The sequence below is a fragment of the Harpia harpyja genome, chromosome 10 (assembly GCF_026419915.1).
Source record: "Harpia harpyja isolate bHarHar1 chromosome 10, bHarHar1 primary haplotype, whole genome shotgun sequence".
In the NCBI taxonomy this organism is placed as follows: domain Eukaryota; kingdom Metazoa; phylum Chordata; class Aves; order Accipitriformes; family Accipitridae; genus Harpia; species Harpia harpyja.
In genome coordinates, this window is record NC_068949.1 from 8,768,378 (window position 1) to 8,792,595 (window position 24,218).

Here is a 24,218-nt window from a genome sequence, read left to right on the forward strand (position 1 = left end):
TAACTGCAGGAAGGAATAGAGGACACTGCCTTTGAAGGCCAAGAGTCTGCAGCGTTAAAAATGACAGCAATGTTTTCCCTCGCCATTTGATACACACACCGGGCCTCTCTGACTGGGACAATCTTTCACTTGCAAGTCATGATCAGCGTGGAGTGACTTCAGGGCAAGCATCTGAAATGGTGATTGAAAGGAAACCGCCACCATCAAGCCTTCTGCTCTTATTCCTTTGCTGGACCTGTCCCAGTTCCTACAAGCTGCTCTCCCTGAAACAGTGCCAAAAAATGTCCTCTTACTGACTACTCTCACATTACACGAAGCTGCAGAAAGGGAACTGGTAAATTCCGGTGATTTTTGAGCCCAGTGACACAGACGACGTAAGGGAGCCTATGGGGTGGAGGATACCGGCTGAGTAAATGCAAAGTCAAGCGGGGCAAGATGAGTTTCTTTCGTGGATGTTTAAACTGGCACATTTTAACTCACATTTGCGTTAGTTTGGGAGTGTGATGCTAGAGTTGGCCAACAAGTGGTATGTGATGGTGCCTCTGAGCTCTTCTAGGAGTCTTCAACACCAGTGATTTTTCCCATCATGACACGTGCATGAGAGGGAGGGGGAGATTATAAGAGGCAACATCCACATTATATACCAATAAGGAATATTGAGATTAAAAGCCCAAACCAACATTTTCAAATTGTAACACCCACAATGATGTATTTAAATAAAAGTGTATGCTTTCTGAATAATCAGGAAACTTTTCCTTAAGCATATAACTATGGACTTTAGAGTAATTTAAATCTACAAACATTCACAAAAACAGGTGCAAGAAAGTTGCTTAAATGAACATGCATTCCTGTAATAACAGCATTCACGCACATTCGTAAAGCAAAATATCACTTACCTTTGCTTTCAAGTAGATATTTTGCCCTATAATTCTTGTACTGTCAAACATGTCATTACCGGGCCCCATGGCCATGCACATCTTTGCCTGTTAAGAAATTTGTTTAAATGCTAGTGATCAGTTAATATGGAGAACATGTGGCACTGCAAAGTGGATGAGTTCACAAGTGATTGTCATGCTGTGGGAACTAATTGCTTCTTGCTAGCCATCCCAAATTTGGGCACTGGGTTACTACACTAACCTTTGCAGCAAGATAAATTTAAGTTTGGGCTGAATGACCAGAAAACGGTGTATAAGGACAAGACACAGTAAGTTCCTGAAAAAGGTATCCAGAATAGTCCATAAAGAGGTGATTTTTTTTTTTTTTTTTACATCCTCTTCATTCACAATGGTCCACCACATGGCCCTGTATTTGCTGCTCCACTCCAAGTTTTCTCCTTATCAGAAGTTAATGTAGATCAGGTAAGACATACTTACCCCTCCCACGGGACAGGTGCTATGTGGGTTATTGCATGACTCCCCCGTGTTTATGCAGAACGGGCCTTTGGTGTTGGGCGACACATCTCCCAAGTTGGAGGATGCAAAGGCGGCAACAAAAGAGCCCTGCCAAAACCAGACATGGTCAGATGGATTTTAGTGCCTTGCAGTGATTGCAAACATCACCTGCAGCTTTCCCTGCAGTCAAGGCTGACATTACAGCCAGCTAATGAGCATGTGATGCTGGTAAACATTTCTGAAGTGACTGGGAGGACTGGAATGGGGATTTAGGAGTGTCCCAAAGGTTAGGGACAGGAAGAGCAAGGGAGAATACGACACACAGGATGCAACTGCTATTTCAGGGGGACCTTCACATCGTTTTGGTATCCAGACAGGGTTTCTTCATCTACCTCTTCCATCTCAGCGGCAGCTTTTCCCCCATGTCCCCAGTTTCTCGTGTTACTGATCAGATGTTAATGGATCATTGTAGCACCTTGCACAGGATTTTTTTTCTGCCAGGCTTGCACCATGACTGATTTACAGGGTGAGAGCTATTGGATCTGACTGCAGGAGTTAACATCAAACAGTACTCGTTAGAAGCAAGGCTGGTTACACACTGAGTGTCAGCTGAAATCAGCTCTCACAGATACTTTCTTTTTTTCCCCGCTCTTTAAGAGATAGGATGTGTCAACACCAGATAGTTTGATATATTATCATCTCTTAAGCCATTTTCTTGTTAGACTGCTAGACACAATGTGCCCAGCAGACCATACAGCTAAATGTTGAATCCTGCAAACACTTCTTAGCTTTGTGTGCATGTCAACTTGCACTGACTTGCACCCATAACTGTGAACGAGAATTGAGTCTTGTTAAAAGCTTTTAGATAATCCACTATAAAAAGAAACATTTGCAAGCAGGAATTAGGTAGACTTCCTTTAGTTTCCATCTTTGGTATGAACTGCACGTGCTCCTCTGCCCAGAGTGTTAGAATAGGAATTGGACAACTGTTTCAAGGTACATGCTGGAGATGATACACACAGGACACCCTCTTAAATGGCTCATGACTCAAAGTGTCTGTGAGATGGGTTCATGTCCATATTTACATTTCAGGGGGAATGATGCTTTTTAAAGGAGCTGTGTTTGCACTCTGAGGATGGCAAATATTCTGGATAAATGAAAACCAGAAGGCAGAACTGGCTGGAAGCCATAAGAAAGAAGTGGGGCTGACCACAGACTTGATGCCACACTGCAGATGCAATATCTTGATCCCTTTGGATCAAGTATCCCACACATGTCTTTCTAGTATTTCCAATAGTCGAATCAAAATAAATTTGGTCTATTCCTAAAGTCTAAATAAATGCCACTGATTACTAGTTTGGAAAGTCAAGAGTACACCTTGCAATTTCTCTTCTCTAGAGGAAGAAAGTAAATAAATCAAAGCGTTCATCTTTGTCCTTCTTTTTCTGTGTTTAACCTGCTGTCTTATTTCACTCTTTGAAAGAACTTGCTTTGGCCCATAGAAAGCACCAACTGCCCCCTCCCTGTTGCAACACCTTTTTCCCCACTATTTTCAGTAGTCTGAAAACACTCACCTCTCCAGGAAGCATCCCCTTGTTCTTCTCCTGTTCGAACAAGTAAGATGCGTAGCCCACGTTGTCGCTGTTCACAAGGTGGTTTGTGTTGTTCATGCTGACCGGGTGCACAGCAAACCAGCTGAACAGGTGTCAGAAGACACACACAGGAAATGCATTGTTCAATCTATATATTGGCAATTGACTTGTTCAATCTATATATTTGCAATTGACTTATGGGAATTTTCTTTGGGAGAATACAAACGCAGACTGTTGTACCTAGGGATGGATTACATAGGGATGGATTAACGAGGGCAGAGTTATTACCATCCTTTCCCTTCCTGACCAGGAGGGCTCATGGCTATGATGGTCCAGGTCGTGAGGCCACAAGAATTTGGCACCATAATTATCAGGGCCACCAAGAGCTATTTGAGACCTGAACTGGCTCTTTTCTAAGTTCAGAGACTTATATTTTGGAGGGATTTTTATTTTCTTGCTTCAAAGAAATTATGTCAACAATGTAAAAAAGGAAAAAAAGGAACACTTTCACTCTTACAAAAAAGAAAATGCTCCTCTTCCTCTTAACACAGTCAGACTCTTGCTTGTGACTTCCAAATGAGGAAAACGCTATTATGGCTTTGTTACTGCATGTTACTTTGTTTGCCTGGCCTTGAGGTCTGAACTTTGCGTGGCCAAACGCTGCCCCACAGATCTGTTGGTAGGATGGGCATCGTGCATGCTGCCTGCAGAAATGGCACGCTTCCCATGAAACATGGGGTCTTAAAGAAATAACCAAGAGAAAAGGAGCCCAAAGGGTCCTGGAGATGCCAGGGTCAGAATCTGCTTGGAGGGGCACAGCAAGAGCCCCAGAGGGGATTTTTCTGCACCCCTACAAGGGAGAACCAGCTACAGTCATCTTCCCCAGGTGCCTTTGAGTCGTGCCAGATGTGCCCAGCTGTAGGTGGGCCAGGTGCTGCTGTATCTCCCAGAGCAGATGAGGGACACTGATCTGGTTTATGCACTCATGGATTCTCACCTACTCTTCTCTCAGAGACCCTCTGGTGACTAGCTGGGAGTAATGCTCTATGGTCAAGGGTCAGTTTTGGGAAGGAGAGCTTGTGCAGAAAGACAGAACTGCTACAGAACTGTGGTTTATGAGGATTTGGAGAAAAACATGTTACTTCAGTGGTTGGTACCTGATAAGGCCTAGCTCCTGTCCATTCTCATCTACCATCTTGAGCATCACCATTTCTTTATCCGTGTTGGATGAATACCTGGATGAAAATGAAGTGGGGAAAACCCATTAGGACCAGAGCTGTGGTCACGCTCTGCGTTGCTCAGACACGTTAAATCTCCACTAGGTTGAGCAAGAAAATGAAGAGGTTATTACAGAAATTACCAGAGCACAGTGAGACCTTAGAAGAGCATCTGAAAATAGCTGTGAAGGTAAGGTTAGAGTTATGGTTGTTGCTGACCTCAGATGCTGCTTCTCCAGGGGGTGGAGAGAAGACCTCTCTCCGAGTACAAATTCATGCACCAAGGATGGCACTTTAATGCCATCTGACTCAAATGCTGATGTCTACTAAAGACTTTTTTTTCTCTCTCTCTCTTTTTTTTTTAAACAAAGCATAAGTTCATATCCTTGACCAATGCCTCACATGGTTGGAGGGGGCAACCACAACTTTCAAGCCCACTCTTGCAGCTAATTTTTGGGGATGCACACACCCAAGCACCCAGGTAGGCAACAGTGTCATTCTGCCATGGTCTTGGCTCTACATTTTCAACTATCCCACGAATGACCAGAAGCACCAGCTGCCAGATGGTTGGGTCATGGTCCCAACCGAAGGGTCCTCTGCGGGGCTCTGTTTCTGTCCCACTTGAGGGGCTTTTACCTGCTTCGTTCGGATGCTGGATTCTCAAGATAGGAGAAAGGGCTTCGGTTGATCTGGCTGTTTTCTACAGTGCCTCTGTTTATAAAAAGCCTTCCTCTCTTCATGTTCTGATGTGCTATATCAATGCTCTGAAAAGCAGGAAGACAGGGAATATTAGTCCATGCATGTAAGGTATATGTGAGATTATCTGGAAAAACTCTTTCTTTCCCTCCTTGCCTGTTTCCCCACCCTTTCTTGGGAATTTGGGGGCTTTTTCTTTTTTTCTTAAGTAAGTAGTCTAAAATTCCAGAAAATTATTATAGTATTTTAAAACTACCCACAACTGTCGCTTTCTAAAAACTTCAAGGCTTCTGGTTTTTGATCTGATTTCACTGCTAAGCATAAATCCACCTCCAACTGTGTTTGAAGGCTGCGACATTCGGAGGTGATACCGCAAACATCACAGCAAGAGCTCCGTTAGTCACAAACATATCTCCCTCCACCTTTTCTGTGTTTATGGGCTCTTGTGTCAACAGACTGGACAACACCAACCTTTACAATGCCATTCACGATAGCATTGAGGGATGGTCTGATTAGCCCTTTGCTAGTGATCCAGAAGAGGGTGTACTGGAAGTAGCCACCAGGGCCTGAGTGTGTGTGAGTGCCGCTGAGGATGATGTTGTCCTGTCGGTACAGCTCGCCGTACTTGCTCTTCAGTTTCTTGAGCACCTAAGAGAAAAGAGGTGGTCCTAAAAAAACCATTTTCACACCCAAAGGCTAGGAGATATGTATCAGCTCTTACAAAAAAACCCAACCATTCATCTTCCTCCTCACTCTTCTCTTTCTGCCTGATACTCCCATACTGGGGTCACAACAAGTAGGTTACAGCTGTTGACTTGGCAAGAGCCTTAAAATAATAAAAATCTGTTAAGTGAGGACCTCTATGGCCAACATGCAGTGAAACCCAGATCATCCAAGGAGTCCCCAGTTCTCTGGCATCTCCCTCCCTCCTCTGTGGTGCTGGAGACCCAACATCACACAGGCACCATAATAATGTATTTGTGATTCAAATGTATTCGTGACAATTTTTCCACTAAGAAAAGCATGGTCAAAGTCCATCCTCATTTGCTGAGGAATTGAAAGCTCTTCTTCAGCAGAGACATGATGTCTCTCCAAGATCGTGCTGCAAGGAGATCCCAAAGCAAATGACCAATGTGCTGCTGTGCTTGATATTATTTAGGAATAACTACATCCTTAATGCTAATACGAGCGACAGCCCAAACTGTGCAACTCGTTCGTTTCCAGCCACGCACCTCCAGCCTCAGTCTCTGAGACACCATTCCTATGTCAGCGCTGACAAACACTACTCGCCTGGAGTCATCAAGGTCTGCCACGATGAAGGCTCGACTGTAGAGGCGCATGAGAAGCCCGCTGCCCACCTGCTCCGGGTTGGCATATCCCATCTGGAAGGGAAGAGCTCCATCAAGCCCACGCAGCCAAAATATTGAGCGAGGTGCTCATTTATGTGTATTTTTCTAAGTAGATTTGCCAGAAGGTCAGAGGGCTCTTTCAATATATGAAAACTCAGAGTTGCAACTATCTTGCCCTGTGATTGCAAGAATCATTGGATCACAGAATGGTTTGGGTTGGAAGGGACCTTAAAGATCATCTAGTTCCAATGCCCCCTGCCATGGGCAGGGACGCCTTCCACTAGACCAGGTTGCTCAATGCCTCAAAGAATTTCACCTAACATTTGAAGACGGCAACCATTTGGCAAGGCAGAGCCTCTAAACCAGAATTCCTGCAAAAAATACTCATAGATTATGAAAATCAGTATTTCACCAACCCTGTGTTCAGTTTCCCCAACTTACCAGAGGAACTTCTGCCACAGGTCCCGTGCAGTCAGCTCGACCCACGCCCAGTAAGTAGTTTGCTGTTACTTCACTGGGATCTATAATAAGAAAAAATAATAGATTAGTGGACACATGAGCAAGCAGAATCAGGGACAGAAGAGGCAATCCAACCTTTTTAAAGAGATTGCATGCATGAAACCTGCTTAACATCCCCAGAGGACTCATCAGGCCCATGGACAACGGGATCCAGCTGGTACTGTCTGCTTGGGTTTCCAATGGGCTGTCAATGTGGTCAAAGTGTGCTGAGGCTGTTAAGGCATTTGGGGTGGTAAAGGGTGGACCAGGCATGAAGAACTGCAGAGGGAGCTCACAAGATGGGGTCACTGGACTTTGTCAAATGTGTTGTGATTCACAGTGAGGGGGAAACAAGCCTAGCTTCATCGATTAAGCTCTCCAAGGCCACCTCTACCATGCAGGAAATAGATCTGAGGGTGTAAGAGCTGTTTTCACGCAAAAAAATCAGCTCAGCAGCAATGACAAAAAGGGGATGGCATGTCAGGAGCTACCAGGAAAGGACTAGAGAAGAAAAAGGGGCACGTCCATATATTGCCCTGGTGCCTCCAATGCATCCCATGTCCACTGCTGGTGCTCTGGTCTGAAAAAAATCACAGCAGAGCCAGCAGAAGCTCAAAGAAGGGAATAGTGGCTCTGGGCAATGACCTTCAGGCAAGCAGTGAGGAAAAGGACTCCTGAAGGAGGTCATGTCTCATCCCAGCCATCATGAAGCCATCCTTCTACAGGATGAACGAAGCGCCTGGACAAACTCATGGAAGAAAAGCTATTGAGGGCTATTAAATTAAAAAAAAAAAAAAAAAAGTTGTCTGCATCTCAGGAAATCCCAGAGCAACAAATCACTGGAGGCTGAGATAACACTGTGGGAAAATATTTCTATGTGCTTAATCTGTTCTCACAGTCTTCCCAGCCAGCCACTGCCACTGGAGGCAAGGCATCAGGATAAGGGGATGCTTGGTCTTCCCAGTCTGGCCTTTCCTAGGCTGTCACTTAAAACAGAGGAGAAGTGAAACACTCACACTGGCCACAGACTGACCACAGGGCATTTCTCTCATTTAAAATGGCATGTGTGAACGGGGCTACCCATTAAAACTACCATTCCTCCACCTCCTCCTCCAAGAGCTACAACACAGAGAAGAATTGCTTGTGCAAAACTCTTACATGTTACAACCTAAAAAACATGAAGAAAGAGTGAACTACAGCCAATTCAAGATCAAAATCTAGAAACTGGAAGGTCCCATTGCTGACATGTTGGGTGATGCCCTGTCCAGGGCAGGGGAGACCCCTGGCTCTGGGAAAGGCCTCCTGTCATATGGAAATACCCAAAGCTTCAAAATGTTTTCTTTCCCCATGAGATTTTATCTCTCCAGAGGACAAGCATGGGGTACATTAGAAGTGAATTGAGCATTAACTTTGGGCAGCTCCCAACACCCACCTGCCCCATGCCTGGTGATGGGGCTGGAGGCGTAAATGGGCTGTTACAGGATTGCAACAGCTGTGAAGCCCCTTGGTGCGGTGCCAGGAGCGAGGGGCTCTCAGGACCCCCTCCACCAGGTAGAGAGACAGAAGGAAGGTTTTTTGGATCCCTGCAGCCAGCTTCACCCACCGGACCTGAGGCTGTGCATCCATGCCCTGAGAGATGCTTGTGTTGGGTTTGACCACCACGCTCCTATCGCAGAGGCCAGCAACAGCACCATGCCACGGCTGTGCAAGAGGACCATGTGCAGAGAAGATTATGAAGGCTCAGCAGTAGCCCAGTGGCCCTCTACCTGTATTGCTTTAATTTAAACTACTGCACTGGACACACACTCGGGCAGGGTGCAATGGCAGGAGTGAAATAATAGTTCAACTTACCGTTGCTCTCTTTGGTGAGAAAGTGGAGGACGAGGAGCACCACGGTCACCGCTATCATCAACACCAGGCAAACGATGAGGATCACCTCCAGGCGGGAGAAGGAGCACTTGGACCTCTTCCCGCACATGGTGGGGGCACTGTGAAAGCAGAAATGAGCCCGTGGGCAAGGCAGACGGGACAGCCCCGATGTCGGGCACGTCCCACCCAGAGCAGCACATTGCACCCTCAAAGACACTGGTGATGGTTTGTTTCCCCTGCCCCAGTGTCAGAGCAGGCAGCAGCAATGATAAGGATGCGAAGTGGAGATTTATTTTTTAATCTGCTTAAGACAGCAAAAATCTATCTCCTGTGAGCAGCAATCACTCCCCCTCACAAGGCCCAATAAGACAGAGTGAGCTACCGAATTACTGATCTCACATTTCCCTGGACACTTTGTTTGCCCTTTTGAAGAAATCTTTTAAATAAACCCCATAATCTTCCACCAGATCCTACGTTCACTGAGCGGCTGAGGGAGATGCTGTGGCCTGAAGCCTCACAGCTTTTCAGCTGCTCACGCGCTCAGAGCACATCAGAAAACAATATTGTCGCCATAATAAAGGTCAATTTAGGAAACTCAGTGCGAGAAAAGCACACCCCATGGCATGTCCAAGTGCAGTTCTCTCCTGGCTAGAAAAACTAGTGGTTGTGACAGCTTTCCAAGATAAGACCCCATGTATAGATGCTGGCTTTCTTCATCATATGCAGAACTCTTTGGGTTGGCTTTTTGAATACTGTTCTTCCTCCTTGGTCAGAGGTTTATTTTGGGTTAAAGATTAACAAGAAAAATTATTCAAAATATGGCTATGGGAAAATATGCTATTTCCCCCTCTGATAAAAGCTCTGGTGACTTCTGATTTGTCCTGCTCTGACACCTGAGACTCGCATCAAGGGCTCCAGTCTTGCCCAGTGGGAAGTGGCACTTGTAGCAAAGATGAGCCTTTTGCCCTTCTGCTAAGCATCCATACAAGGTAGAAATAAGCCATTAAAATAGCTTTGGACATTTCCAAGTGTCCTTAGATGTGTTAGTAGACCAAACTTACTTCAGATCCCATTTCTCTGCCTGTGAACAAACCATGTATCTGCCCCGAAAGACTGGTTCCTTGTTTAGTGCAGTGGGGGGTCTCAGTCCTTGGGGATGCCTCTGACTCACCCGGGCACAGCTCCAAGCAGCCTGCTGCAGCTGTGGCATTGGCCCAGCTGGGGCCCGACTGCTGCAGGAGTGGAGATCGGAAAGGATGGATGTGCAATTAGAAAGGGAAGAGTGAGGCAGAGCCTCTAATTTTCCTGGAGGTACCATTTGCCTTACGGTGGGTCTGGCATAGGGCTTGGTAAAGCTCATGCCTGCAGGCTCTTCCCCAGAGGTGATATGCCCTGGAAACAATGAACCTGCAAAAAATAACCGCTGAAACAAGCATTTATGGTCTTGGAAAAGTTGCAACGAGAAACAACATCACCAGAGAGCGAAGTGGTCACCCAGACTTGCTATAGGTGACCTTTCTTATCAGCTTCTTTTGCCATGGTTAAGCTACAGCAGTCACAATCATTGCTGAATTTCACCTAGCAAATCTCCTAGTGGCAACAAATCTAATATTATGGGTTTCCTTCCTCCCCTTTTTATTCTCCAAGCGTGGCATTGGCAGCCAGCTGCACGGCACTGCAACCTGTCCAGATAATTGACACCACAGCACCAGCCTTAAACACATCTGCACGATATGCAATTAGTTTTCTTCTTCCAACTGATTAAACTGCTGAAGTGATACTAAAAGAAGCAAACATTAGTCCTATGAAATCCTAGTGAAATCTCATGCAAACCTACCTGAGAACCCTTGCGTGTCCCAGCGTCTAGAGGAACGCCTCCCAGCTGAAAAGTTCAGCTTGAAAATTATTGCTGTTATAGCCCTGTGAGTCAAGCACTGTGCAAGATAAGAAGAAACCAATCAATAAATTTTACCGCACAAGGAGATGATAGTTTTTCTTCCCAGTGCATTTATTTTAAGTTACGAACAGTGCTTACCTCTCTAAAATAACCTTTCCGGGATTGCACTGATCAGCTCTGGTGCATGACGAATTTGGGAACAGGACTTTTTCCCTCCTCTTTGCTTCATCACAGCTTGACCAGCCTGTGGGATGGCTGCTGCTTCCCATCTGGCCGTGACTCTTAATCCCCATGGAAGATCAGTCCTCAGGATTTCCAAACTCTACTAGAAGAACTTGAATACAGGATTGTATTTTAAGTGTAAAATACATTTTATTAATGTATTTTTACTTGCTAAAAAATTTATTTTTTAAAAACCAGCTTTTTCTATCTGTTTTCTTTTTGAGTCCCAGATAGGTTGCAACATGCATAAATTCACCAGCTGCTAAAGCATGCTTTATCTGAAGGCTTTTGACAGTTTGCTCTTCCCAAACATGATGGGACCCATCACATCCCTCAGAGAGCGGCTGGTTGCCCTTGCTGGCAGGGGGGATGAAAGACCCCATGAGCAATACCCTTTTGCTTCCCCCAGCACCCATGTGTTTTGATGGGAATTTAAGGCTGGGACCACCTCTGACATTTTCTCTCCCACTGAGCTTCCAACAGGCAAACATCTCAGGAGGTTCAGTTTTCCTCTTTCATCACCGTTTCTTTCATGCACCCGAATCCAAGGGTTAATATTCCAGCTAGCACCGAGCACATGCAATCTGAGTCATCACTGCAAGGTCATGTTCAGTCAAAGTTCAACCACCTTTTGACTCAGTGATTTTTGGACTGGCTGGTGGGGAGAAGCAAGATTTACTGATATGTTATCTCCTCGCTGCAATACCAAAGGAATGCACTTGCTCCTGCCATCAGTGGAGAAACAACCTGCTTTGCCATGTGGGCTGACAGATATCCCTGGCCACCTCTGTGCTGTTGGGAACACCCTGCTTTGGTCTCAAGGTTGTCCCAAATTGTGCACTGGTCTTGGAGGTAACTGAAGAGCCTCCTTTGACAAAACCATGAGCAGTCAATCACTCTGCTGTCAGGGGAAAGGTCCTGGAACACAGATGAGCCAGGAGTAGGTTGTGCATTGGCAGGAAGAGCAAGAGCTCTTCTTGAAGGTAGTATATTTGCTAGATCATTATGAAAACTTGAAAATTGAGTTCTAAGGAGTTTTAGAAATTGAGTTCTAAGGAGTTGGTGTAATGATGGTGTGTCCTGCCAGTCTCACCCCATGAAAAGCAACGAACTGAGGAAGAGACCTCACTGTGGCTCTGTAACTACAGAAAGGACAACCCAGCTGTTGCTGGGGGTGGAGGAGGAAAAGAAAGTTTGATAGCAGCTCAAAACACGTTTTGGGGAATACCTTAAATGCTTTCCTTTTAAAAAGACTGCTCAATGAGGTTATGGGGACACACAGCTCCCCATTTCCCCCACATGGCAAGACCATATCCACCCACCCTGGCTCAGGACTGCAGAAGCAGCAAGCTTTTTGGTACAGAAAAGGGACTTTCTGGGCTGCAAAGACCTCAGCTGAAGTGCTAAGGGCTTGATAAATCCCTCTGAACTCCTTCCTGCCTGTGGAAATGCAACTTAGTGCCTCCAGAGAAGGTGGATTACCAAGACGGTGGCCAGGAAAGTGTTTATTGAGCACACATCGGTCATCACATGGCAGTGCAACAGGTACCCTGGAGCACCTCAGAGCCACTGCCAGTAGTGAGAAACAACGACAAATTGGCTCAAAAGAGAAGTCCTGCAAATGTTTCCAGCACTTCTCAGAAGAAACTCTCCCTGCTGTTTTCTGCACCTCATGTCCACCACATCAGACAGGTCACCAGCACAACCACCATGAGGAAGGACTGTGGTCCCACTGGAGGCACAATGCTTGCCCCAGAGCAGCCACACTGGAGCACCTAGCCCAAAAAATAAAACCCCCATGCAAAAGCTGTCCTGTCAGGGGCAGGATGCTCACGAACCTGTTCATTAACCACTGATGGTCAAGATCAGCAACTCTGCACAACCAGGCTGGAAGGAAACCAGGGAAGCAACAGTAGTCATGGTTGGAGGGATCAGGACATCCCTGAAATTATGCTTTGTGTTGGGGGTGGCAGAAAACATGGGATTTGAAAGCGGGCACACATGTCAAATGCATGCAGAACCAGGAAAATTATTTCCTTTGTGAGGCCCTTGTCCGGCAATGCCTGGGCAGCCTGGCCTTACACATCAGTCCAGGCTGGTATCATGTGGTAACATGTGAAGTTACCTTGTCATAAGATGAAAGGTTTCCCACAGATCATCCTCTTTCCCAAGACCAAGAATCCTCCAACTTCTTCCCCTTCTCATTTTGTGCTAAATGAGACTAAAGAAAGTGATATTTATAATATTTATCCTACTGAAAAATGGCTTCTACCCATCACTGTTATCACATGATACCAATTTGTACCCTTCCCAGACACATCCAGTAACTGCAAACAGCACGGAATTTTCATTCTCAACATAGCACAAATGCTGCAGAGCACTTTGAGACAAGCCAGCAAAGCCCTTGCAAACCTACTTGGTTTGACGCCACCACCCAACGGACTGATGGAAACTTCTCCTGACGGATGCTCTTGATTTCTCATATGAGACAAGGTACCAGGTTTTAATTACTTGAAAATATTTGACAAGGAGCATACAGGAGACTGTGGATCCTCTCACTCAGTGGATTAAACAAGATGGGTTTGGAACAACTTTGTAGGTAAAAAGAGATCTCAGAGGATAAAATGATGCTATTTTTCCTTTCTTAAAGACATTTCATACACTTGGAAAGTTAAAAAAACTTTGTTAATGTACCCTTAATCAAAAAAGAAAAACTTTTAAAACCACTCATGATTAATGGATCCACTGAAGCAATAAGGCAAAGCTGAGAGAAGAAAACCCAGCAAACATAGATTTGCAAATGTATATTTCCTTATGTAGTGAAGGTTGTGCTTCCAAATCATTAAGAATGATGATTCAAACCACCTCTATATACGATTCTTTAGGGGGGGAAAAAAAAAAATCAAATTTGCTTTAAAATGTAAACCAATGAAGCATTTCCTTCCCTTTCTGCTCCTCAATTTTTAGTTTCTTACCCCTCCAGAGCAAGACCGGATCATTTCAGAGAACTGACCCTTTCCTCCAGCATCTACATTTCACTTTAAAACCAGCCTGCACAAAACCAGCATTTCCTGGTCTCTCAGAGCTCACTTCATGCAAGCCATCAAAGCTGGGACCATATAAAACCAAACTCTTCCCTTATAAATGCATAGGAGACCATGATCTTCTCCATGAACCTTCTGAAACTGAGTCCCTCCATTCTGGTCTTCCAACGTTAATGTGCAGGAAAGGCGATGGGGAAAATTGCCAAAGAGACACAGAGGGAAGGTAAACGCGTGACACAGAGGACTTCCCACCTGCCCTTGGCCTTCCAGGTACTCTTCTCACGGAAAACTCAAATTTAAGCAGGTCACAGAAGAGACTAAATAAACAGAGTACTTAGTCATCTGTTCTGTCCCTTTGCTTTTCTTCCTTCTCTCTCAGTCCTCATTTTGACCCTGAATTTATCATAGCATCAGCTTTCCCACAAACTGCGGAGGGGAAGGATGTAACGCTCCATCAGCAGCGCTTCACTGTTGCCTACTCCACTCAAGGGAAATAGCCTAAAATCTGGCTGTTTTTCTCTTCCTCCTCTCTCGTTTTCACAGTCCTTCACATGGTCTCACAGTGCTGTTTGTTCTAGCTTTAATACTTGCTCTTGTCTGAGCTCCTTCCAAATGGAGGCTCAGAGTGACTTCACCTGAATTTGGCACGCGGTAGACATTCATCCAAAGCCGCAATGCTCCCCGCAACAACCATTTTTGGCTAACCCGCAGAGATGTGCGAGGTTTCCAGGGGCCAGCCAGAAATGCAGGATGAAATTGCAATGGGAGGCAATTTGTCCCCAACAGGAATAGGGCGGTGTTCGCCATGTCCTACCTGAGCCAAATAAGCAGAAAAAACTTCATCTGTTAAAAATAGTAAATAAAAGCAATGCTTTAAGCAGTGAAGGTTAAAGGAATGACTGCCTTCACTGAGGCAGGAGAACAAAATCCTTCTTTAAAGGATCTTTGCTTTTCTGATGTGGCTCGTTGTCACTTGGACAGCAACCCAACAATCCCATTTTTCCACGCCCAACTGAGTTTCCGTTGACAGACTGGAGACATCTCCGCATGAATGGCCTAAAGCCAAAACACACGATCATTTGCATTATAATTAAAACTTAATTTTCTACCAGCAAGTCCAGCCCCATGTTTGGGGTGAAACAACTGCTGCTTTGTGCTTGCAAAATGCAGCTGCCTCGTACACCTTTGTCCACTGGATGAGGTGTGGGGTTCTTGAATGTCTTCAAAAGGACCTCCTGGAGATTCACACCAATTCTGCTGTCTTGCTGTTAATGAAACTCATTAAAAAAGGAGTCCAGAAGAGACCCACCAGCTGGTATAACTTGCTGCATACACAGAGCTGGGAAGAGAACAGATCTGCTGTGTAACGTAGCTGAATTTTTGTTTGCCTCTGCTGGGGAGTATCAAAAGGGTGGATGGGTAATGAAGAGACTGACATTTCCTTTTAAAAAAAAAAAAAAAAAGCACTGCATTGCCTAGGCTTTTCTTTATTACACTGGAACATTTTGTGCCGCCATCTACAAAAGCAGAAAGTCTGGCTGGATTTCTGCAGCCACTGAAACCGGCTGCATCAACCCTGCGTTTTTCTGGGGGCAAATCTTTTTTTTCCTGGGAAGCCATGGCAGATACCCTGTAGCCATGAGCAGTTCTCCAGTGAGGTCAGGCATGTCACAGACCTTGTCACTTAGAGGATGGAAACCTTGATTCAAGCCTATTTGCTAAACCATGGCCAGTCCCTGAGCAGAAAATTGAAACAACCACTGTCTCAACATGGGCATGTTGCTTGTACAGACCCAAGACCTGGGATCCTGGGTGTGAGGAGGGGAGAGCAATTATGAGGCCTCTTAGATAATGTTGTTTATTTAATAAAGAATGGCCAAAGTCCTTTCTACATGGACGCAGGAGGATCCTGATAGCAGGAGATAATGTTTCTGCACAGAGATGTCAGCGAAAAGCTGCTCAGGCTTTGGCAAGGACACACTGCAGGGTGATCCAGGCAGCACCACGCGGATTTTCTTCCCCACCTTTCCTGGTCAAAAGGCTCACATGCCTGCTCCAAGCAGCAGCAGGTCGCTCCATTGGGTGAAGGGCTGAAATCACGGACATGATGGTCATGCTCAGGTACAGCCCCACAACCAGGATGGCACACAGACTGACCCAGAAGCACCAAGTGGTAGCACAAGATCTCTCTCAAACTCTCCAGTTGGTTGCCCAACACCTGGGACATGCAGTGATTTCCTTCTGGAGCATCTTCTGCCTCCAGTGGCCAATGCAGCGATTCAGGTGTAAGCTGGGCTTAAAGCTCCTCAAGTATTTCTTTGGAAAACTTGAACGTGGTGGACAGGTTGCCTGTCCAGGGGGGTATTAGTGCAGCTGCCTTCAATCGCTTCGTGAAACCTCCAGTTCTTCTGGTAATGACTTTACCTGCCCGCCACCCCCGAGCTGGGAGATCTTGTCCCATAGGGTTCAACAGGAGCTTCAGCTGTGGACATGCCTCTTGCCTGCTCACAAGAGCTGTCTGAGCTTGGGCTTGAGTAACACATGGGAACATGGCTCAAGCCAGCTCTAAATACATCACTTAAGCTCAGGACCCCTTTCTGTGGGTACAGGTGAAATCTAAAACTTCAATGGGGAAGCAAGAGGAGGACAAAAGTGATGCTAAAGGGACAGAAAACCAGAAGAGGAGGCCCATGAAGAGCTGCACAACAAAAACCACTGCAGTCCCAGCACTGGGCTACCTGGCATCCCTTGAGGACCTCACACACCTGTCCTTGCACATGTGCTAAATAGCTAGTTGAGGGGGTGAAGGTATTTTCCAGGACAGACACTAACAGCTCTGCAGGACATGGCATTTAGGTACTTACAGCTTATCGGGAGACAGCACACCGTGTTGTGGAAACACCACGGGTCCATGGCGTAGCTGAAAGCTGCTCCTGGGAGCGGGATCAGACCTATTTGCGGTGGTAAATGGTGGCTTTCCTGCTGGACAACATGACTGGGATCACGCACGGGAAGTTTAGGAAGGGCAGGCTGACCAGGAACAAGGGCTTTTGCAAAGGTAGCCAAACTGGAACGATTACAGTTTCTGAACTCAAAAGTCATGCGCAGATCACTGAGTGATAGCTGAACTGAAGGGACATCTGCCAAACATTATCGAAATGTTGTCCTGGGATGTGGTATGAGCAAGGACCCTCCTGCCCTTCTGGACAACCAAGTCCTGGCGATTTTTTGCTGCTGTCTAATACTCGATTGATGTTCCGACATGAGAACACCCCAAAATTCCCCAGATCACGTGCCTTAAATATATCCACAGATTAAATGCAAATGAGTTAAAGCTTCACCACAAATGGAAAATATTTTGCCATCAATCATCTGAAGCAGCAGCAAAAGGCCAAACAGGTGTTCCCCATCTCATACGTAACATTACTGCTTGCAAAACTGAAGCATCCCCCTTGCTACCTCCCTAGTCTGGCTGAGGTTCCCCACGAGCTAAAATGCAGAATGATGTAATGAAAAGGTTGCGTGACAAGGCACAGGCAAGTCATCCCTTCCATGGGATGAACAGGGGGTAGAAAGGAACAGATGTACAAAAGTGCCACATTTTCATTTCCCTGAACAGCAGCACAAACCCAACAAGGAGGGTACTGGAGCAAGTATCAAAATCTCTACCTAAAAGGTAATTGTGGATTTAACAAAAAAAAAAAAAGTAATCTGGCTGCCAGATGAAATGGGAAGGTACGTTTCAATCACTCTGTCAAAATGCATGCAATGTGTGGAAGTACATTGAAGGGCTAAAAAATAATAAACAAGAATATCTCTCACTGCTGGAAGGTAGAGAGCTGCATCTTCTAGCCAAGGGGGAGACATCAGTGCAGAGAAACAGATAACATCCTGAGCTCCTTGCCCACTCCGCTTTCATTTAAGCCTATAAAATATTAAGTGGAAAGGGAAAAAAAGTCACCTCAGAGGGAGAGCCAAGGCTCGCTCCCCTTGCAGAGGGCTGCCTGAGCCAAAACCACCCTGCCAGGCAGCAACTAAAAATCCCTGTTCTGCACGCAGCCTCACAGCTCAGACTCATCGTGCCTTACCTGCTCCACCTGCAAGAAGCTGAGATGAACCAAAATTAACTCGAAACAAAGGGTCGCTCAAATAACTTGTCTGGCAGGGAAAATGAAAATCAGCGGCTATGATAATGCTATGCTGATTGGCATATGCCATGGCCACAGGCAACCAGTAGTGAAGCCTGAGCAGAAGGGATTATTAGTTGGATTAGGGAGTACATTGGCCAAAAGTCACCCAGAGCATCATAAATGGGTCCAAAGGAGAGACCCTTCGGCTCTGCAGCTGCTTTGTAAAAGCCTGGGGAAGGAGATGCATTAAAGCATTACATGGGTGCAAGCGGGGCTTGGATTAATTGCTTTGACCCCACCTGGAGTACTGCATTCAGCTCTGGGGCCCCCAACATAAGAAGGACATGGACCTGTTGGAGCGAGTCCAGAGGAGGACCACAAAGATGATCAGAGGGCTGGAGCACCTCTCCTATGAGGACAGGCTGAGAGAGTTGGGGTTGTTCAGCCTGGAGAAGAGAAGGCTCTGGGGAGACCTTATAGCAGCCTTCCAGTACCTAAAGGGGGCCTACGGGAAAGATGGGGAGGGACTCCTTAATGGGGAGTGTAGTGATAGGACAAGGGGTAATGGTTTTAAACTGAAAGAGGGTAGATTTAGGTTAGATGTAAGGAAGAAGTTCTTCACTGTGAGGGTGGTGAGGCACTGGAACAGGTTGCCCAGAGAGGCTGTGGATGCTCCATCCCTGGAAGTGTTTGAGGCCAGGTTGGATGGGGCTTTGAGCAACCTGGTCTAGTGGAAGGTGTCCCTGCCCATGGCAGGGGGGTTGGAACTAGATGATCTTTAAGGTCCCTTCCAACCCAAATCATTCTAGGATGCTATGACCTTTCCAGGGTGTGAAGGTACCCTGTGGGAAAGCTCTTGCAACAAGTTGTCCCAATCATGTTAAAGGGGATGGGAACAACTCCAAAGCTGCCAGACCCCATGGCACTACCCCAGGGGGATTGTTCCCATCATCAGAGAGGGGTGATCAAGGGAGATCTCCTTGTTTTGACAGAGGTCTTTTGAGAGCAAAATTGATTAAAAGATTTCTAAGTCTAAGCTGGCAGCACTTCCAGTGCTTAGGAGTACAGGAGACATCAGAAGAAACCCTACAGCAGCCAAGTTTGGCTTCAGCCCATCATCTCCTGGCCAAAGCACATTCCCTCAAGCTAACCCATTTCCCCTTTCCCCCTTCACCAACCTGCAACAAGATCACAAGGTGGCTGGACGCATTTGGAAGCATTTGTTGGAAAACAAACACCTTGGTGACAACAACATCTTCATTTGCACCCTAAACAGCATTTATCAGAGTCGTTTCCAGGCCCTGGATGGATGTTTTGCTGAAACACGCACAGCAGCAGCCCCACAGGCACGGCATGGCACGGCACTTAGCTGGGACGCGGGAGAGCATGGGGAAAGCACCGCTCTGAGGAAGAGCTAAGCAGCACGTGCAAAGCAGAAGAGCTCTGGCACAAGATTGGGAAAACCTTACCCCCTGGGCCTGGAAATTGAAAAACAGCAATGCAGAATTGTGCAGATCCTTGCCCAGCTAACTCCCACTGGCTTTTTCTGGGCAAAAATTGGGCAGAAAATGAACAAGGTAGGCTGCTCTATGGCCACCCATGCCTAGATGCCAACCCTCTGCCAGCAAGAGTAACCACCGGAGCCAAGATGCTGCTGCTGAAACATCTGCAGTCAAGTTGGAGGATTCCCACCCGCTCCCAAACCTTGCTAGAGATGTGCTTATTTATTTAAACAAGCTGCAGAATGGATGTGCAGAGGGTGTTGTGGCCAAATCCTTGTGCTCACCAGCATGCCCTGCCAAGCCTACAGTGCACTTGGATAACAGCGGCAGAAATGACATTAAGAGGATGCACCATTGCTGGAATATCGACGTTAATTTTCTACAAGGAAGATGTGTATTCCTACGAAGTTACAGGGGAGATGCATGGGAACACCATGCTGCATGACACAAAGGGTTCTTCTCTGTTTTGGTTGCTGGCTGTGGAAGGAGTCCTTATCAAATGGTCAAAAAGAAGCCATAAATCCTTCCAGCAAATATTTGCTGCCAATATCTGCTGAATTGGATGGGAAACGTTGCCAAAACAGGAACTCGTGGTGGCTTCTCTTTGGGAGCACTCTGATACTCCAGCACCAGAAGATAAGCCAATGGGCAATACATGGAGCTGCCCCCTGAATAAAAGCAGGAGGGGAGAGGTTGATGGGGGTTAATTGCTCTTTTCAGAGTACAGAAAAGCAAAGGGATCATTGCCCTTGCTTGGCTTGTGCTCCTCAAAAACCTCCTGTTGCTGTATTTTAAGGGTCTTAAAACTTTGCCCACCTGGAAGGACTAAAAGCTAAATTGAGATGGATCTCAGCAACATCAAAGTCCACTCTCCTGGCAAAGATCTTCATTTCTGTTTGTCCAGGACTCAGACAATTGCCAGGTCCTTCTCCACCTTCAGCTGTCCTTTTCCAGCCTTTTCTGGTGGAGATCCCTCTTTCAAATTTCAGCCTCCTGGCATCTGCACTGGACAACATGTTAAGGTTTACCCCTCCACACACAAACCAGGCTCCTGTCTGTCCTCCTACAGACGCCCTCAAACTAAACCAGTCAATGCTCAGCTACAAGTCAAGACAAGATGGTTTTACTGGCACAACGTGGGAAGAGCCATTAGCTCCATTTGTTTCGCTCAAGGCAGCACAACACTGGATTTTAGCTCTTTTACTGACTTCTTGCTCCACACTGGTACAAGTTTACTGTGCTCACCTCTCTGATGGGCATCAATGGTAAAGGTCCACATGCGCCTAAGCAGCACAAGCTTCACTACCCAAGGTAGATGCACACAGTGCACCCATGCACCAGTGCCCCCATGCACCAGTGCCCCAGGGCAAGAGGACAACATACGTGGTGGTTCAGCCTCTAATTGGGAACAGGATTGCCCCTGCAAGTTGCCTGAGGATCTCACTCCAGAAATACAAAGTTCAAAAGGCAAGCGTGGGTGTTTAAAGTCTCCAGCAGACCACCATCACCCCTTGGCTACGCTTCTCCAGAAAGCAAAGTCTGAAGAATCACTGCACATGTACCACACCTGAGTGGTTTGGGGTAAATAGAGCTGAAGTGCTCGATGGTGGGAAATTTGGGATGCCCAATCATTAACGTAATGCTAAACAATGAGCAGCTGCACTCCACGCACCGATCCCCGCAGCGTTAGCGCCATCACAAGCCATCACCCGCCTTAAAAAGCTGGTGCTGCCGAGCAGATACTCACAGGGAAGGAGAACAACAAGGCACCGCAAGCGCCACAGTCTGGAGTTAACACTGATGCACAACAATTTTGTCCCATACCTATTCCCTTCGTCCCCTCCTCCAGGCTAGGCAGCACCGAGAGCAACACCACACTGCTGAGCTCCATGTCCCTGCTTGCCCAGACTTATTTCTCCAGACAGCATGCTTTACCAAAGCACAGCTCTGCTGTGAAAAAAATGAAACCATGTTTAGCAAGATCCATGCAGTAAGTCAGACACTACAATGCAGAATTCAGCAGATTCCATTTAATGTCATGTGCATATATCCATACATTTACTTATGTCAATGGTTTTGATGTGCGTGATGCCGGGTCTTGAAAAATCTACTCGTTCATTTACGTCTGGGAGCGTGAATTCTCTCAAGCAATCATCTCGGGGTGGGTTTGCCTTTTTTAAAAATTGACTTTTGACCACGTAATTGCAAAGATAATACCGTGAATTGAAGGTAAAGCATGCAGAGCTGATCCCTAAATTTCACAGACAGCTCTGCAAATGCTGTTGCAGAGGGTTTTGCCAAGAAGCATGGGGCGTGAAGAAATCCCCTCCCTCCCAGGGAGAAAGAGAACTGATAAGAAACGGGTTAGTCTGGTTAAGCATCTCAAGCAACAGCGAGGCAAAGCAGCAGAAGTAACACCCCATCAATTCTTCAAGGAAGTTTTTGGCCAAGGCTGAGGAACAGGGCACCGAAGTAGAGCTAAACCATCACCCCAAAAAAAGGAAAATAAGAAAGAAATGACACTTTCACCACCACGTACTTACAGAAACTTCACTTTTTTTTTTTTTTTTTGGTGTTGTTTAAGTGACAGGACTGCTAGATCCCGGGGTCATGGATGTTTACCCTGCAATGAGCTCCGTCCCAGCAGTTTTGGGGTAGATTTTTCAAGCCCTGGTGATGGCTCCCAGGAAGGCTTCTCCCATCCGCTCCCAGCTCCCGCATGATCAGAATCTATTGCATAGCCATTTATTTCAGATAAGGCACTGTTTTGCCCAACGTGAACAGCAATTCAAAATCAATGCAGTTTCCATACAGTCCAAATTTGATGGCCTATAGTGCAATAACACATAAAATTAAAGGCAAGGTTTGGAAGAATAAACCCAGCTTTAAATTTAAACTTAATATTAAAAAGATAAAGAAAACTACATTTTTCAAAAGCCTTTTTATTTTCCTTCACCATTGTTGTTTTACAATACAAATATCACCTTGTGAATACACAAAAACCCTACAGAAGATAACTCTGCTTCACGTAAAATACAGAATGGATATATATATATATTTATATATATATTTTCTCTTCTTCTTTCTTTAAAAAAACTATTCTGTTCTGCACATTGGCAAGTTTAGGATAGAATACTTCCCCAAACATACAGTATGTATGGTAGGAGTGAAACTTATAATTACATGCAGTTTCTGCACAAGTATTTTAAAGAAATAGATTATCTTTGTTGTTTTTCAACAACATTTCAATACGGGATGGAAAAACCATTCGTAGTTCACTCAGTGATCATTTGTAAAATTCTTAAAAAACAGGAATTCATGGCTGTTTTTCTTTTTAAAATACAGCTACCAAGTAGACAATAAAGTGATACCTCTTAGTTTGACCTGCCCACAATGTGTGAGCAAGATCGGACCCTTTTTATTTGGTTTTTTCTCCCTACACATGGCAATTTCAACATTATAAGCAAATTTCCAGTTTAATTTAGCTATAAATGCAAAAATTAGTAATTATACAGTATATATAATTCTGCTTTCATGGAATACTTTATTTTAAATAAAAACATTTAAGACTGCCTACTGACCATACAATCAAGACAAGAAAGGCACTAGAAACATAGACAAATCTCTCTCTCCCAAGAAGCATTTTCTTTAAATTTTAACTCTCTATTCTCTGACATGTAAAAATCTTTTTAAATTTAATTTTCATACACATTTTGAAAAATAAAGTTAGGAAATACTTAGAAAATCACTTTACAACTTTTTTTCTTCTTTTTTTTCTGGTTTTTTTTTTCTTTTTTTTTTGCACTTTTTGACACAGTCACTGCAGATTCTACAAAATCAAGATTACCAAACCTTTCTGTGTCTATCATCTTATTTGTAGCACGGTGCAACAGGTAGAAAGATTTCTCGATTTTACCCAAGGCAGGTATTTAGAAACCTTCATATAGTCATTTGCTAGAAAATGGCTTACAGCCCAATCTTTGGGGCAAGAGATATGAAAAGTATGTTTTCCCAAGAAAATAATATGCTTTATTCCCAGATGTGACTGGAAAGACCAGAACTTATGATATAAAAGCTTTCATTTATGCTGTCGCATCATATACAAAGGAACATGGTGATGGGTAAATGTAAATCCCAAATCTATTAACAAGAAATGTATAACAGTGCATGATAAGTTAAATTTTCTTTATTGTTGTCCAACGCAGATCCTTTGGAGAGAAAAAAAGATCACAGTGCTTACCAGGTAACTGAATAGGTTAAGTCAAGGGAACTGTTAAAAGAAAGGGTTAGGGAGGGGTTGATTTTTTTTATGGCATCTTCTCGTACGGAGTTCTTAGCACTTGGGACAGGTCCTTTCCCCCCCATTTTGTCCGTCGACACGCTGTTATGTGTCATTCACCAGGCGGCTGTATTTCACCTGCCTGCTCCGGTGCAGCACCGGCCAGGGGAAGGGCCAGTGGTAGGAGCGAGGTACAATTCCTTGGACATTCTTTTCAAAGTACTGGAAGGGCTTGTACCACCAGACCCTTGCAAGGAGGTTAGTTTGGGAAGCTTCTTTTAGCACCTGCACAAAGATAATCAGAAAAAAAGAGAATTATGAAAGAGCACATCACTTACTCGCATGACTTCATTGCACATCGTTTGCTACTGTTCATCAGTGGCATCTTGCTTACAGCTGCTTCCAAAAAACTCTCGATATCTAGAAACACCTCCCAAACAGATCTGCATGGACAAAGATCAAGAGGAGCCAAGCTACTTTTCCATAGCCACCACCCCCCCCCCCAAACATTGCTCCTAAGTGAGGCTCACCC

At 45.4% G+C, this 24,218-nt stretch overlaps 2 protein-coding genes across 13 annotated transcripts in view; both read right to left on the reverse strand.

The window, feature by feature from the left end:
- Positions 1-21,358, reverse strand: part of LOC128147112 (putative neutral ceramidase C) — a 33,509-nt gene extending 12,151 nt beyond the window's left edge. The window contains exons 1-13 of one of the 2 annotated variants that reach the window (XM_052799363.1): positions 21,232-21,316; positions 19,812-20,412; positions 10,648-10,843; positions 10,450-10,546; positions 8,595-8,731; positions 6,687-6,766; positions 6,129-6,278; positions 5,368-5,544; positions 4,837-4,964; positions 4,141-4,218; positions 2,966-3,086; positions 1,374-1,499; positions 897-983 (exon numbers count right to left, since the gene is read on the reverse strand). In XM_052799363.1, coding sequence (XP_052655323.1) covers positions 897-983; positions 1,374-1,499; positions 2,966-3,086; positions 4,141-4,218; positions 4,837-4,964; positions 5,368-5,544; positions 6,129-6,278; positions 6,687-6,766; positions 8,595-8,721 — 1,074 coding nt within the window. In that variant the 5' untranslated portion in view covers positions 8,722-8,731; positions 10,450-10,546; positions 10,648-10,843; positions 19,812-20,412; positions 21,232-21,316. Of the gene's footprint in view, positions 1-896; positions 984-1,373; positions 1,500-2,965; positions 3,087-4,140; positions 4,219-4,836; positions 4,965-5,367; positions 5,545-6,128; positions 6,279-6,686; positions 6,767-8,594; positions 8,732-10,449; positions 10,547-10,647; positions 10,844-19,811; positions 20,413-21,231 lie in introns of both variants that reach the window. The other variant, XM_052799364.1, reaches the window with a different exon arrangement.
- A 2,219-nt stretch (positions 21,359-23,577) lies between these two features.
- Positions 23,578-24,218, reverse strand: part of SGMS1 (sphingomyelin synthase 1) — a 109,088-nt gene continuing 108,447 nt past the window's right edge. For all 11 annotated transcript variants that reach the window (XM_052799379.1, XM_052799381.1, XM_052799377.1 and 8 more), the window contains one exon: positions 23,578-23,971. In XM_052799379.1, the coding sequence (XP_052655339.1) occupies positions 23,792-23,971 (180 nt within the window). In that variant the 3' untranslated portion in view covers positions 23,578-23,791. The remainder of the gene's footprint in view (positions 23,972-24,218) is intronic.